General features: G+C 41.6%; 1 protein-coding gene across 1 annotated transcript in view; it reads right to left on the reverse strand.

The window, feature by feature from the left end:
* Nucleotides 1-623: 623 nt before the first annotated feature.
* LOC110486300 (protein ELFN1) overlaps nt 624-17,293 on the reverse strand; it is a 94,067-nt gene continuing 77,397 nt past the window's right edge. The window contains exon 3 of the mRNA XM_021557782.3: nt 624-5,583. Coding sequence (XP_021413457.1) covers nt 2,786-5,194 — 2,409 coding nt within the window. The 5' untranslated portion in view covers nt 5,195-5,583 and the 3' untranslated portion in view covers nt 624-2,785. The remainder of the gene's footprint in view (nt 5,584-17,293) is intronic.

Raw genomic sequence — 17,293 nt, forward strand, 5'->3', positions numbered from 1 at the left:
GACAAGAAAATTGATGTTTGTTTTTCAAAGTATAGGCAGTCCTAGGGCTCGATTCATTCCATACAGCTGAAGATAAGCGCTGTAGTGCGATTGAAATGTAAAGGTAATTACCGATTGAGACGACATGTAGCGTTTATCGTGAATGCAGTCTCCGTGAACGCAGGAACATTAAATGAAATGTATATCGCTCTTCAGCTCAGATCTTCAACGTTGCATACTGAATTTAGCCCTCAGCATTTTGTGAACGTAATAAATATATTCAGCTCCCAAGATAAATGCACGCAGTCACTTCTTCATAAGCACTTGCTTGGATATGTTCAGCAGAGCATTGGAAACACTGCCAATACTCCGATGGAAAAGGTGTTGTATTACAGGGTAGCTTACATTAGAATATTTAGCTATACATGAAGAGTGGTGCAGTTGCTGAATTTCCTGGACTGCAGTATATTATGGACATTTCATAGTTTGGTAGAACCACTAACCTATCATAAAAACACAAATGACACAAATAAGCAAGTCTTCTCATACATTCAGGATTCCATACATTCAGGATTCCATACATTCAGGATTCATGCCTTGATTCAGAATTCAAAAGCAGCAAAAGAACATCATGAAGATACTGATGGGTGCACCCTTCCCTTTATTTCACAGTACTTTGTCTGAAAGCAGGTAACATAGTATTAAGAAATGAAATAAAAACACTTTATTGTGCTCTTGTTTGTTTCTGGTGTACTTAAACAACAGCTTTTCGCTGTTTTATCCACCGGTTTCCCAACAATTCTAACTTTTATGAGCCACAGAAGTGCTACAATATGCAATATAAAAACATGTAGCTTACTTGCTAATTCATCTATAAATCTGACAGCTCTTGGAATCTATTGAAATGCATTTAGAAAAATTACATCAAATAAGGACTTGTCAACAATATCAACACTGAAAGAAAAATAAAGAATATTACAGTCGCACACATATCCCAGAAATTTAAGGCGGTTGAAACAAGAACTCAGACAGCCAAGTTACCTCTTGTATCCACTCAAAAATAGTGTATAGATAATGTACAAATCCAGCGGCAGAAGTTTAGTTCAGGCATTCATGGGATATTATTTCATAGTTAACCTAGGCATGTGGATATACCTCTGATAGGTGACTTCTAATTTACAAAAGTGTCATAACAGCCGCACAGTATAGGAAAATATCCTTCAACAAGAGCTTTCAGTGAAACCAACAACTTTGCTGTTTTTTACTTTGTTGGCTGAGACAAATATAAAATATGATAAGTTATGGGAAATATATGAATTGAAAAACCAAGTAGAGACAAAGGAAACTCAAGATTATGGTTGTAAATAGCAAATAAAAAAAATTGCTCCGAAATCAAATGAAAAAGCTGCCACATACAGACGTCATCATCTATATTGTACATTCATCCATCGGGCTATAGGACAGATATTCCAGTAGAGAATGTGAACTGCATTCGCAGCATTCTGCCTAAACAACAGGTGGGAAACTAAAGTTGCCTTCTGTGGAAAATATTGGTAATATAAAGGTTAACGGTCAATTACACTTTCAACAAAAGTAACTCTTAAAATGTTTTGGCTCTTTGAAACACAGTAGAACATATTCAAATGAAATGCATATGGAACCTGATTTACTATGTTCACACATATCTTAGACCAGTGTTTCCCAACCCCCAACTGTACATATTTTTGTTGTAGCCCCAGACAACCACGCCTGATTCTACTTATCAACTAATCATCAAGCCCTTGACAAGTTGAATCAGGGGTTTTTGTGCTTGGGCTACAACTCAAATGTGTGCTGTTGGGGGTACTTGAGGACCGGAGTTGGGAAACACTTTCTTAGACCATGCAGAAAGAAAATGTTGTAAACACTTCAGCTTTTTCTACTTTGGTTCTAAAGATTAATGACTAATGGCTTACGATGCCGATGTCTAAGACAGACCATCAACATCAGAATAATACAATGAACTGTCTTATGTGGAATATTACATTTAGAAAACTCCAGCCTTTTAATATTGTGCAGTTTGTTTAGTGGCCTCTAAAATGTATTATGTGAAAGTGCTGCAAATAGGGGAAGGGAAAGTTAAGTGGTCTGGGTAAGATAATACCAATTATCTGACCAGTGTAATGTTTATCAGTTAGGACACGGAAATCATTAGAAAACAAATAATGAGCTGTCTTTGAAATCCATGGGCTAAACCTGAATCAAACATCATTTTTTAAAATCTTATTAACAGCAAACATTGCAGATATAGAAACTGTATCAGTACATAGTTCCATTGTAGAATTAAATATATGTGGGGAGAAAAAAATGTTCTTTTTCGTATGATTGTTCAGTAGTTCTTGAAGAAAAATATTGAGGTTTCAGTAGACATGTTTTTCAATATTTGTTACAGTATTTTCTCAAAGTACACAACAGCAAATCCACTGTCACAGGACTTGGCCATGCGATACCCAAATACCTATAATCCATTGCAACATATAATATGTATATTCTTAATTTGCAATATGTTTTCTTCTTGAAACGTTAGATTACAGTTTATTCCCATAAATTCCATACATAATGTGACAAATTTAAGATGGTCATTTCCAAGAAGGTCATTCCCAAGGTTATTTTCCTATTTTACTCACAGTCAAAATATGTTGCTATATATACGTTTAAGTAGTTGATCGCAATATGGAAGTATCCATCCAATCAATAGTGAGTTTCACATATAAGGTTTCTGTGTCATTTCTGAAAGTTGTGGTCCAGTAGAAAATACTTGGAGAGATTAAGATTTCTGTTGAGCAGATACACCTTTCCAGTAGTCTAAAATGTCATGCAGGTCCTCATCCTTGGCAAACTGCACTTTTTTACGTAGCGCATGCCCTGCAGCCATGTACTCGTCCTCGTCCTTGTGCCGTTTGCCGCGGAGTTTGAAGCGCTCCCAGATAGTGTGATGTGGTTTGCAGTAGTACTCAGGACTGGAGGAGTAGCTGAGGTTATGGTACTGAGGTGAGAGCGGAGAGTACGCCATGTCTCTGGGACGGGGCCGAGTTAGGGGCTCCAGGATGGAGGGCTTGTGGCTTCCGGGCCCTTCCAGCTCCTCGATCTGCAGCTGGTGGCTGTCGGGATAGGAGTGCCGGTGCTCATTGTACTGCCTGATCTTCTCCGCCTCTGCCCTAAGGATGGCAGCGGCTGGCGTTACAGTGAGGATGGTCTCACCCGTTGGCGAGGTCTTCTCTATGTACTTGGACTCTGAGCGGTAAGGCCTTGGGCTCCGCATTGGACCTCCAGTGGCAGTGCTGGGCCGCTTTGGCGGGACATCCGAGGTGTGGTGCCTCTGTAACGAGTGGTGGTAGCTGTCCTTATACACCGGGGACAGGAAGCTAGACTTGCTCTGCGGCTGCTCTGATATCAGGACCAGCTGGGGCTCCTGGGTGGACACAGCTCCTGATTTCACCCCTTGAAAAGATGTGGATTCTGACTTGAGAGCATCGATGCAGTTGTTAATGATCTGATTGACCTTATCCACCTCTTTTGCAATGGTTGAAATCTCGGCCACTGACCCTTGGCTGTTCCCAGGAATGGACATCCCAGGCATGGACATCTCACACTCTCTGCGTTCATGGTGGTCCCCGGTTCCTCGCACCTCTATGTAACTTCCCTTGGCCATTTTAGGCGTGTCATCTCTTATCTCCTGCAGTTTGTACTGCTCCATTTCACTACCAGATGGTAGGTATGGCATGCGGGACATACTCTCCCCACCCATCATTTGCTTCTGTGACATCCTGGAAATGGTTCCCCCTTCAAGCTCTTGTCCATATTTTAGTTCAATTATACTTTTCTTCAGGCTGCCTGCCTTTTTGTGCTTTTCATCTTGCTGACGTTTTTTACGCAAGCAATAGTAGACCACCCCTAGGACAATCACCATACTAAAGAGACAACCTAGGATGGTCATAATGTAGTGGGTAGCTGTTGCATGGTTTTGTGATCTCTCTTTCCCATTCCAGGGTCCTGTGGAGACTGCCAGACAAGTATGATTGAATCTAAGATTATTCTTTATAGAAGCGACACAGTACGTGTATTCAGTATGGGGTTTCAGGTTTTTAAGTTCAATGTCCTCATTCTGAATTTTGAGGTTTTGAATATCAGTGAAAAAACTGTTATTGTAGAGAACCAGGCTGTACATCTTCTTGAAGGGATGGGGGATCTGAACAGTGATGGTGGCGCTTGTTTTAGAGACTTGCTTGAGCTTCATACTGGGTTTTATATCCACATTAATGACCGTTGGGTTGATACTCATACTCTCATCTGGCTCAGTTCCGGAGGGACAGTCCTCCAGCCCACAGGGAGTGTAGTCTGGTGGGAGTGTGGTGGTCTCAGGAGGCACAGGTATGTACGGCGTCACATAGTCGTCTGTACACACAGTGGAGAGCATATGGAGGGCATTCCGAAAAGTCGGATTGTTAGGGTTCTGGCTGAGCAGACTGTAGCCAGAGACACCTGATGGGGAGTCACAGACCATCCGTTCATTTGTCCTGTTGGGGAATGCAGAGAGCCACTTCACAAAGCCAAGTAGTTCACAGGAACAGTTGAAAGGGTTGGTGTAAAGCTCACAGGTAGTCAGTTTAGTCAGGCTGGTAAACGTGGTCCCATCTAGTTGCTGGATACGGTTCATGGAGAGGTCGATGTTTTCCAGGCTATAGCACTCCAAAAAGGCATTGGGTGTCACAGTCTCAATCAGATTGGCCTGGAGGTAGAGGTACTGCAGCTTGCCCAAACCCCTGAGGATGCCCTCAGTAAGGTTACGGAGTTTGTTGAAGCCTAACTGAAGGACCTGTAAGTTGAACTGGGCAGAAAAGGCCCCGTCATCTATGTAGTTGATCTCATTCTTGGTCAGGTTTAGGTAGGTCAGGTTGGCGAAGCGGCTAAGGGCAGAGAAATGGATACTTTTGATCTTGTTTTCATTGAGCCGAAGGTCCACAATGGTGCTGTTGATATGCGTGGGGATTGCCTCGTATGGAGGCTGGTTTTGGCTGCAGATGGCCAGCCACACAAAACCCTTCTCGCCTTCGATGAGCCAGCAGTCCCCATTGACTCTGCCTATATGGGTCAAATATACTATGGCCACAGACCAGAAAAAGGCACTCATTACCATAGCTCCACCGCAGGCCATTGGTGCTCCTCTTGATGTCATGGGCAGGGCCCAAAAGCTCTAAGACGGTAACACCACTGTGGTTTCTAAAGATGCTGAACTGTACTCTTTGTAATCTAGCTGGACTTTCAAGTGTTCTCCTCCGCGAGGACAATCAATATATTGGCCTTGTGTCCAGGGAAGGATAATTCGGTCCCAATGTTCCAGCCATTTACAAAAAGATGTTGGGCATGTGCATTTAGACCAGCATCCATCCAATGACTTTAGCCTGGAATGAAGTTCTAGAGATGGTTCGCTGAGATTCAGTATTTCACCACCTCAGATTGTCTTGTGCTTATTTCCCCAGGGATAACATCGTTGATCGGTCTCATCCTATTGTTTCTTCCTCTGTCTTTCTTGCTGTGTCACATTCATGGGCTCAGAGGAACTCCCTGTGAAGAAAAGAGAAGCAGGCACACGTTAGGGGAATCAATAACTGCTCGAATGTGAGATTTTCAATTGAAATATAATCACATTTACACCACAAAACGTAAAAAGTATATATTATTTTGGCCAGAAACACTCAGAATACATGACATGCTGCACAAGTAGAATTATATTGCTCCTCTATAGACCATGTGTAGCAGTCAAACAACATGGTACCCAATCTGTATTTTATATTCTACATCCTGTTAATCTGTCATGTATACTGCACATATCAAATCAAATCAAAGTTTATTTGTCACGTGCTCCGAATACAACAGGTGTAGTAGACCTTACAGTGAAATGTTTACTTACAGGCTCTAACCAATAGTGCAAAAAAGGTATTAGGTGAACAATAGGTAGGTAAAGAAATAAAAACAACAGTAAAAAGACAGTGAAAAATAACATTACGGATCCAAATAATCAAGACACATTTTCTTTTTGCACGTTAAGTAAAAATAGCAAATATCATTTTAAAGGCAAAATAGGATTCATGTGTATGCTTCCTGTTTCATCGCCATCCAATTATTTCGTACACAATTTCAGAGGTGCTTTGCGTTCCCTGTGGCATATTGCTATTAAAGGAAACCTTTGGCCAATTACCACTTGACAGGTCGGGGAAAGCAGGGTCCCTATTTTCACATCATTAACCTGTGGACTGTCAAACACAACCGAGTCCAACTAATGTTTAGATGCAGCATGGAATTTATTAATTACTCTGCGCCATACTGAAATGTTCCTTTGAAACGGTCTTCTCGAGAACCTTATAGAACCGAGAACTCGAGAACCTTATAGAACCTTACAGAAATAGAACTTAATGTCTTTCAGTGTCATGGATGTGTCTCTTAAACATCTTACGGTAACTACTGCGGATACAAACCGTGAACCAAAAATAGCAAACTGTTCATTGTCAATTTAACCCTGTCAGACAGCTCCCCTGGGAAATTGCAGTGTTCCATTGGGTCTGGTTAAATCATTTGACCCAATCAATTTGATCAAAAAAAGACACAGCACACAGACAGTCCAAACAGCCCAAGGTTTCCAAACAACGTTGATAGCTGCAGGAGAAAACCTTGGAGCCTATAGATCCTGTTTTTATGGAGAGGTATTCATTCATTATGACCTCAGCATGGGAGGTGCCGAGAGGAAGGAAAGTCAAATGTTTAAGTATATGAGTCATTCTCATAATAGTCTTAGGTATTAACTTGCACCACAGTCGACCAGCACAGCCGTGGTCATAATCAGCAGCAGTGGCCAGCGAGGAACACGTCTTCAGCGAGGAACACACGTGGCCAGCGAGGAACACGGAGACACTTCACGTCTTCCTGGAACAATACTTTTGTGTTTGGACTATAAATTGCATACACTAGTTCCATTCAAAGAACTACCTTAGAACTTTGATATTCCCACCATACTAAATCATTATTATTTTTTCCATTTCTTAACGGATTTCACTGTGCTGAAAAAAAAATAAAAATGATGGGATAGGCTACTGCACGTGCCAATTACGATATTGATTTATATGTTATGACTGCATGCCAAATATAAAAGTATTTGTTCTGCTTTTTGAGAATAAGAACTGAGGCTGCAAAATGCTTATGGAGGAATGAAAAGGATTTACTGCAGGCCAGACATTTCTGAGTGAGAGGGGAAACATTTCATCTGCATTCACTAATGTGTAGTCAATACATCTTGCTGACCCAAGGCCTACAGTATACTTCATTGTCAGTGGCACCTTGTATTGCTTTTTATCCAAACCTGAGCCACTTAACTAGCTTTCAAATCAGATTGGACTCAGTCAGATATTAATTTTTCATTGTTAAAATTCAGTATGATGGCAAACATAGCCACAGAAGAAACGCTCACCACCAAGGCAGGGGTCTCGGCTCAGAGCGATGAATTACAAGTTCTCTTCTCCAGTCCACTTAAAGCAGCCCAGACATCTCAGAGGGAGATATTTGTTTAGACCTCACAGAGATGTGTAGACTACTGTACAGAACAACACCCGGTACCTCGTCTGCCATGCTTACTGCTGTCAAACTTGAATATTTCTAAGAACAATGAGAATCAAGGAGATAAGCAACCTCCAACCTGCAAAGACAGAGAGGGATTTGTGTATATTCATAATTTAACAAAGCCAATGAGAGATGTTTCAATTATGAAAATCATGTTTATGAGGAGAAGTCATTTATTTTTCATATTATACATATTATTCAAATTAAGACCTGGAAGGATTCCTACTGTAGATAACGTTTTTTTTTTTTAAGAAAGCAAATCAAATTCTTATCCAATCGAATACAATATATTAGAAATGCAAGTCACTGTTCGAAAAATAGTACTTGTGGACTTCCCTTAAGTAACATCAAATGTTCAACTCTTCTAGATCCGGTGACTGTGTTATTACAGCCATTAATTCGTTGTGAATGGTGTGGGAGTGACTGACCATGAAAGTGGGCTGGAAACCCAAGTGATGGATAGGTTAATCATAGAGGACAGCAGTTGAATACTTTAAACCCAGAGGTATGTGGTGTGCGCCCTCATCACTGGCCTCTCTTAGCCCTCTGATGCAGCTGCTGACACAGGCCAGGAAGTGGATGTGTTGCCTTGTGGGAGGCCACAGAGGGTGAGAAGAAAGGTGTCCCTAGGTGGTAGAGGACACGGTCCTTTACATAAAGGGGATAATCATGTTGCTACAACGGGATAATTGTGACAGTTTAGTGCAGAGGGAATACACCTCAAAATGGAACCGTGGACGTAAGGTCATTCCAGCAGTCTGTTGACCTTTCGTGTGGTCTGCCCACCGCGCTCCAATTAGGCCTAAACAAATGTTGTGTTGCCATCTAGCATTGCTATCATAAATGAGGAAGTGAGCATATGTTTTCAGGAAGTCAAAATAACAAACAGCCATACCATGATCTCTAGGGCACAATACGGAACTGTTCATATTCAAAAACAAAACTGTCCACATTCCACGAACTAAAGGACAATATGAATACAATTCCCATTGTTTAGTATCCTCTTACCGCACAGTGTACATGATGCTGGCTTGATCCTAATGGGAATCACTGATAATAGAGGAAGTATGTCCATTGTTTAGTATCCTCTTACCGCACAGTGTACATGATGCTGGCTTGATCCTAATGGGAATCACTGATAATAGAGGAAGTATGTCCATTGTTTAGTATCCTCTTACCGCACAGTGTACATGATGCTGGCTTGATTCTAATGGGAATCACTGATAATAGAGGAAGTATCTCCATTGTTTAGTATCCTCTTACCACACAGTGTACCTGATGCTGGCTTGATTCTAATGGGAATCACTGATAATAGAGGAAGTATGTCCATTGTTTAGTATCCTCTTACCGCACAGTGTACATGATGCTGGCTTGATCCTAATGGGAATCACTGATAATAGAGGAAGTATGTCCATTGTTTAGTATCCTCTTACCACACAGTGTACATGATGCTGGCTTGATCCTAATGGGAATCACTGATAATAGAGGAAGTATGTCCATTGTTCAACATAAACCTATTCAGGACTACACTGGTCAGCGTGTTTGCACATAAGTGCTGATTGGGTCAGAAACAGGGTTGTTGAGGCTAAGATTCATCACTATGTAGTACTGACACAGTCATCAGTCAGTGGAAACCTTCCAGTGTTTTCATCTTCTCAATATGCTCTACCTTGAAAAGAACATTTGTTATATCCGTGCAATGATTAATTATACGCTTAGCACCTTTCATTCAAATCACTGCTGTAACTGAGTCAAGCTATGCATTTTCCATTTTGATTGAGATGTTTAAGCCTAACTGAAACAAAAGAGTGGAGCCCTTCGTAGCGCTGCCTTGTGTGGGGGGAAAGCATACTGTGGCTATGGATGAGTTCTGACAGTAAATGTGTACCATTGGATCGGAGGGAGCAGTGCTGAAGTAACCTACTGAGGGACTGTTTGTTTTGCTTGGATTTGTATGAGCCCCGAGGGAGAGATTACACATAAATCTAAAGCCCAGCTTTGTCTACTCATGCCTGTGTTATGTGGGAATCGTAAACCCAATACATTTGAATACTAAATAAGGAAGCACACTGTAATACAGCACAGTAGCAAACTGGGTTGTCTCCCCTTCTCATATTTCTGCACCCTCACCATTCCCGTACACAGTCTGTCCCCATACATACCAAAGATCCCCCATTTTGGGTATGCTTTTGTGGGGGACTTCGAAGCAGTGTTACAATAATTGACTTTGTTTCCATTGAGCTTGGGGATGTCTTGAGGCAGTAATATGCTGTGAGCTGCTCAACATAAAATGATCAGGTGGATGTTTGGGTTTGACAGGTTTCTATAAGGCTGGGGCCGTGCCGGGCCCACTCACATCCCTGTGTTCCACTGCTGTATGACATGGTAACCAGAGGAGGCTGGTAGGAGGAGCTATAGGAGGATGGGCTTATTGTAAAGACTGGAATGGAATAAATCAAATCAAATCAACGTTTATTTGTCACGTGTGCCGAATACAAAAGGTATAGACCGTACAGTGAAATGCTTACTTACAGGCCCTAACCAACAGTGAGTATTAGGTGAACAATAGATAAGTAAAGAAATAAAAACAACAGTAAAAAGACAATGAAAAATAACAGTAGCGAGGCTATCTATATACAGTAGTGGAACTGTATCAAACACAATAAACATGTGGAAACCGTTCCATTGACTCAATTCAATGGAACGTCCTCCTATAGCTCCTCCCACCAGGCTCCACTGATGGCCACACTTTATGTGGAGCTCTCTTTTAATGTCTGTCCGTTGAAACTGGAGGATTTTGTTCGCACTGAAGAGGACTGTGCCCGTTGGCTGAAAAATGCATGTGGCCCAGATTTTAATCAAAAGCACATTAAGACAACATTTTTTGAGTACATGGATGGCATCTGTCCAAAGTATTTAAGTGACATTTAGTTTAGTATACCTATTTCCCACTATATCATGGGCATGGTAAAGTGGGTGGAGTCACTCTGTCAGCTGCTAACCTAGACATAGAACCAGGAAGTACATTGTGCACCTCCATGCACTGTGTGGAACGCTCTGCAAGGAAATGCCAAAGGCTACCACTACAAAAACCACCTACCACAAAAGTGCATTTACCAAGGGGCATTCAAATATAATCACTTTTAAACCCTCTGAAATAAAGAAGGTTCCCGTTTGGAAACTCAAACCAAATGTTCCATGAAATGAATATGAAAAGTATGGCTCTGGGAAATATCTGGCGAGGCTAAACTTTTTAAAGAGAAAATTGTCTCCTATCTTTGTCTCCTGATTCTCTGACCTTTATCATAAATACCGGCTGGCAGTGTCTGAGAGCCGTTCTGACCCGCCCTCAGGTCTCTCTTAGCATGGTGTTGTTGCGGGACCCCTTTAGGTGTTACATGGAAGTTGACGTTAAACCTGAAAAGACTTCCTGTCATTAATAATGCATAGAGGGGTTTGTTTGTCCACTGTGACTCACTCCAGTGGGCTCCGCATCAATTCCACCACCGCTACTGCGGTCCACAGCATAAATTACAACCCTGCTAGTTCGCCTCGTTAGAGTCACCCGCTGTTGCATATGAATGTTAGTGATTTAGTCAACTACCTTTTGCATAAACAAACCTCTCATCATACATTCAGGTTTAGTGTCTCCGAGTGCTTTAATGCCACCCTGGTGCCTACATGCTTAACCAACAAATACTGCAGTGCTCACTAATAAAAAGAGCTTGGAGATGGTGGGAAAAGAACAACCAACATTGGAATCCATGTGTATGCATTAGTTTCACCTAAATCAAATCAAATGCTATTATTTGTCACATACACGTGTTTAGCAGATGTTATTGCGGGTGTAGTGAAATGCTTGTAAAACGTGTCACATACTAACAATGAGCTTAAGGCAGTTAGGGCAGCATGGTATGTTCATCCTCAGAACAGCCTATTGGTCTATTTGCAGCACTGGAATCTTTCCCCATTGGCAGCAATCTCTATGGTCCAGTGGTAGTGTAGCCCTGAGGGCAGTAGGCCAGAACACCCAGGGCATCAGAGCCAAGCTCCTCTCCCAGTGGACACCCAGGCAGCCCAGGCAGCCATTCCCCAGTCTACTTGTTCCCATTGGGGCCCTGCTGCACACAGATTAATGATGGATTTTCTTGTCATCCCTTATGAACAACTAATGATGCCCTGATTCAATGGTCCTACATTAAGTTGTTGTAAATTCCCACTGTCTTGCTTGCTCAGGGCACTTTCATACACTTATGTAGCTACACTTTTTGCATTGAATATGTTATTGATGGATTTTATTTGAGAGAGATATTGTATTCTCCATTAGCAGTCAGCGTTGAGGAAAGATTCTTCTTTCAAATTAGTGTAGATGCTATTTGATCTTCGTTGTAAGTTGTGTGCCTTCAAAGTGCCTACAATAATCATATTAGGGCAATACATAGACCCAATGTTTACCATATGACAACTGACATAACACAGTGTAACTGTGAGGCCAACTAGCGTTACTGTTTGATGTTAGGGGGCAGACAAGGGTGCTTCGGAAGCTGAGAGCTCATGTTACCTTGAAGGGGAGTCTTTCAATGCACTGAATTCAAGTCTGTGATTGTGAGACAGGCTTCTACTCTCATATGCCGAGCCTCTGGGGTTCTCTCCTCCGCAGCGGCGAGCCTGGGCTTCAAGGCAAAGACATGACAGAATCTCCCATAAGCCTTGTGGATGAAACAGATACAGTAACAAGTGCAACTGTCTCCCAATGAGGTATACTGTATGTAAAGCTGTCATACTGTATCCTCTCTCTCTCTCTCTCTCTCTCTGTCTCTGTCTCTGTCTCTGTCTCTGTCTCTCCTTCTCTCTTGCTCTCTCGGAGGAAAACACACATTTGCAAATTGTATTAGACAGCCTGTATTGGTCAGAAGGGCACAGCGAGACTGGATTCTCAGTTTAATCTGGTCATATCTGTCCTGCTATATATAGTCATGTTATCTCCCTCTCATGTCTATGTGTCCAAGGCCTCGCCCCCCCGTCTCTGCTGTTCGTCTTTATATCTTGCTCCGTCTTTCTCTTTCGGATGGTGACGGTGCCTCAGTCCCCTGAGACCGTCCTCATCCCTCCCAATGACTGCCCTTTATTTGATGTCATTGAAAATGCATGCGCTTCTTGCTGGGAAAGAATGAAAAAGGTAAAGATGGGCGACCAGAAGTGGAGAATCAATTGAGCTGAAATGGAACTGCTTCTCTTGGGGAAGAAAAACATTGTGCTCACTGAGGTACTGGATTGCTTTGGAGAGAAAGGGAGGAGGTGGATGCATGCTTCAGCTATATCCAAGGATATTAAAGTCATGCATTAATTACTAAAAGGAATATTGCCTGGAATTGAATGGAATGTTCTCCCTAGCCCCCAATCCTGTTTGTTTGGAAATGTGCTTGCTTCCTTTGTGGCATCAATGGCATACTTTGTGGACATGCCAGGCCTCTTCAGAAAAAGGGCTTCGTACAGGAGCACAAACAGCTGCAAGGCACTGCACACTAATGAGTTTATATCTAACTTTACTTCCCTGATAAGTGAGGGGTATTGTGCCGCATCTCTGTGATTTGAATTGTTTTTCAGACAAAGCCCTTTTCTTTCCCCATGATAATTGGAATCGCCTCATATAAATTCACCCAGGAAAAGCTTTCACAATGGTATTTATCTCAATGGAGGAGAATGAATGTCACTGCAGTGATCAAAAACGTGACGAAAACGAATAAAGGAAATACATAATGATAAAGTTGTGAATGTGGAGATGCACACAATTTCCAGGTTCGTGCTCTCAATGTGCTCTTCAGACGTTCTTTGAAACCACTTGAAATGCAGTACTCATGACCTTCTACAGCAGAGGCAGAAAAGGACGTGTAGCAAAAGCTATACCAGTTTTCTTAATGTGTTGCTAGATTGCTTTTCAGTGTTGTCACATACGGTATATCCTGTGGTGGTGTTGGGGGATGGTGGTTGTGGTGGAATGACACGCTTGCACTATGTATGGACAGAGCACTACAAACCAGCCAACAACTTCAGCACGATGGACAGCAGCAAGGGAAAAAAGGTCAACCAATGCATAAAGACGTAGGATCTTAATTTGAGTCCGTTTTCTACAGCAGGAACATAATCCTGCAGTAACAGTAAATGTGGATTATTATGTGGATTATAATTCATCTATATTTTTGTAGGGGTTGATACATTTTCCGTAAGGGAAAAATCAAGTCTGAAATTTCAAAGTGGCAATTACAATCTTCAGAAGCCTTTTTAAACCTCAAATATATGACACGTTTTACATTTTCTGGCAACTGGCAACTGGCAACTGGGTGATTTTCTGGCAACTGGGTGATCAAATTAAGATCTTGCATCTGTATGAAGTGCTGGAAGAAGGAAGTAAGGCTGCGCTTACACAGGCAGCCCAATGCTGATTTTTTTTGCCCAATTGTTGGCAAAGAGCTGATCTGATTGGTCAAAAGACCAATTAGTAGAAAAATATCATAATTGTGCTGCCTGTGTAAACACAGCCTTACACAACTCTTCCCCACAGGGGGAATCCTAAAGAGCAACAGTTATCCTTTCGTCAGGATGAACTGTAATATATGTAAATGTTGACCATTTGTGCGAAATCTATTTCAAATGCGTATCTACTGGGAGAGCACTTTTTAAGTTGCTGAAAACAGCTCCACTTGCCCACCCAAATGAGGGTGAAACTGTGCTCACCCTTTTGCATGCCTGTTTCCATCTCCCCCAGCTAATTACTCGAAATAGCCAATTAGCCACATATATTAGCATTTCATACATCCACCTCCGTCATAAATCTAGCTTAAGTGTAGTGTATTTGGTCATTTTGAAGGTAGAACATTTGCTTAAATAGTGAATGATTGGGCTAATTAAGAGCTTTGAGGGCCAAGGGTTGAGGCCAACTATGTAAGTCCAGACCTCGAGAATTAGAATTTGACACAAATGTTATATTCTACAACAGGCTATTTGGTATTCCTGACGGTGTGATGCTTTGTAAAACTTTAAATGACTTACTGCTCTGGCATCTCTTGTAAATTCCCAACACCACACTCAATTGTTCTTCAGTGGATCGAGTCCTTCAACAGGCTGATGACCTAGTACGATTCTCACCTTTCCAGGGAGCAAGAAATCTCATTACAAAGCACAAACTCCATTCTGGATGGCCCTTTAAAAAAAAGATGATATACGCCATGGAGAATGGCTTGGAATTACAGTGTGCACTGATGGAAACAGTAACCTTAATGGAGAGAGCTTTTAGAGCTAAAGTCATATCCAAAGTGGAGTTATTGGGAACTGCAGTATGAAAGCACTTCGGACAGTTTGCTCAGTTGGTACTATGAAAATATAATTGTCTGAAACTGTAGATATAATATACAAAACCTTCCTTCAACAACATTCATTGATTTGCTACATAAACAAACAAAAAAGTTATGGATTTGTCCCAACAATAATTGTGCATTATGCCACAGACTTGTATTGAGTAAACTTGTAGACAATTCAATTATACTAAGGCCTTTTACAAACTGACAAACCAACCGAGGTATTGTCAGAATTGTCTTAACCAACAGCAGTAGAACGAATCCAATGAGAAAACAATTAGGTTGCAGACAGCCTGTATTTGTCATAAGAACAGGGAGAGCACAACCAACACTTACAGTTTAATTTAATTCCGTTCATGTAAGAGTAAGATACAACTTGGGATAATACCTGCAGGTTTTATTGCAATTTTCCAGACCATCAACTCAGCACTCACGTCTCTGGTCTTTGAGCTCACCAGCTGCCGGTGGGCAGGAGGATGTATGCCGACACCTCTTCTGCTGCTGACTCAAGACATGGCAGACTAAACTGGGATCTACTGTACAGTCTTACCTGGATAGTTCACCCAAATTACGAAATTACATATTGGTTTCCTTACGCTGTAAGCAGTCTTTGGACAAGGTTTGGCAGCAACCCATGCTTTGGTTTAGTTTACCTGGCACTCTTTCCAACGTTTTAGCATTTGTGGCACAAATCCCATTCAAGTCATTGTACTGATATTAGCATTTTTTGCACATTGTATTCAAACAATCTATGTGACTTTGTTGAGCTTCACAATCAATTTCGGTACTTTCGGGTGATTCGGACATGATGCGTGAAAAATGCTAATATCGGTACCATAACTTGAATGGGTTTTGAGCCAAAAATGCTAAAAGGTTAGCATTTAAAAATGGTACAAGGGAAATAAAACCAAAGCATGGATTACTGTCATACCTTGTCCATAAACTGCTTACAGGGTAAGAAAACCAATGTGTCCTTTTGTATTTTAAGTGAACTATCCCTTTAAGTGTGACGCTAGACGGAGCACATATTGTGAAGCCTGAGTGTTTGTATTGATATGTTCTATTTGCCTGCTGCAGAGTCCTGTTGCTGTTGTCAGTACATGTTGTTTCATACTGTATATAGGGGCTGTCTGTGAGGTCAAATCAGTGCATAAAGTTAAACGTCTGCTAACTATGCGTGTACAGGAACAACGGCACTAATTCCCTCTTCTTGTCAATTACTTTGCTCTGCCAAAGCAGCTTTCTACCCCACCAATTAACCTTCTGAAACCGAGTGGAGTTCCTCAATCAAATTATGCCGTGGGAGAACCAGGGTTCTGAGTGACAGCGAACCCTGCCTCAGCACTCTCATTAAGAGGATATGAGCAGAATGATTCACTGTCTCCTCCTTTTTCTCCACTCAAGTCCATCAAATTACACATGAACATTTTTTTTATCCGTCCAGGAACCTGTGAGGTTACATGGCGTGTTTAGGGACAGAACACTGACACTGTGTGATATCCAGCTTGGCCAAAAACAAATGTCAGAGTGGCCAAAAACAGATTGGTGGGAGACAGAGAACACCTGGGGGCCTGAGCTTAAAGGTCATGAACAGTCAAAATCCTGTTTTTCATGAAATTGGATGATATTTGAGGGAAACGAGATCAAAATATGATGACCAAAGTATGAAAAATGACTGTTGCTTCTACATTGACAAAGTTTGATCATAAAGTTACTGGCCCCCTCCCCCATGTCCAAAACTTTGAATCATTAGTAAGGGGACAAGTTGACCTTGACTCTCATTTTAATACACCAATGGTAACATGATATTCTCTTACCTATTCTCTTCATTTAAATATGAACCGGCTTGTAACCAACATCGGTGTGTTTGCAGAGGGGCGTGGTTTAAATAGCTCGACTAAGGTGTCAGCAAATATAATTCAGAGTTTACCCTATTCATCTACGGCAAAGATACTTATATGTTTCACCTGTCATCTGTATCGGGTGTTAGCTAGTTACTGGCTAACTAGGTCTTCAGCCAACATGGAACAGAAAAGAGCGGGGGTTGTCGTTCAAAACTCAGGCGCAGTTGTCAAGTCAACACATCTGTCAGTGTTGCTATGAACGGCATCAAAAGAAACATGCCAAATGGGAGATGAATAAAAATCTATATATATCATTGACGCAATTTCAATGTTGTTTGAGTTGCTTTGTGTATCACCAAATTAGCTTGAGATGATCTCACTGCAACACTGCTCACTGCATCCAAGTTTCTTGACATAGGAGTTTCAAAGAGCTGTCAGTCAAGGTGAGCTCATGAATATAAGCCC

This window comes from Oncorhynchus mykiss, chromosome 13, assembly GCF_057628025.1.
Source record: "Oncorhynchus mykiss isolate SJ-2025 chromosome 13, ASM5762802v1, whole genome shotgun sequence".
NCBI lineage: Eukaryota > Metazoa > Chordata > Actinopteri > Salmoniformes > Salmonidae > Oncorhynchus > Oncorhynchus mykiss.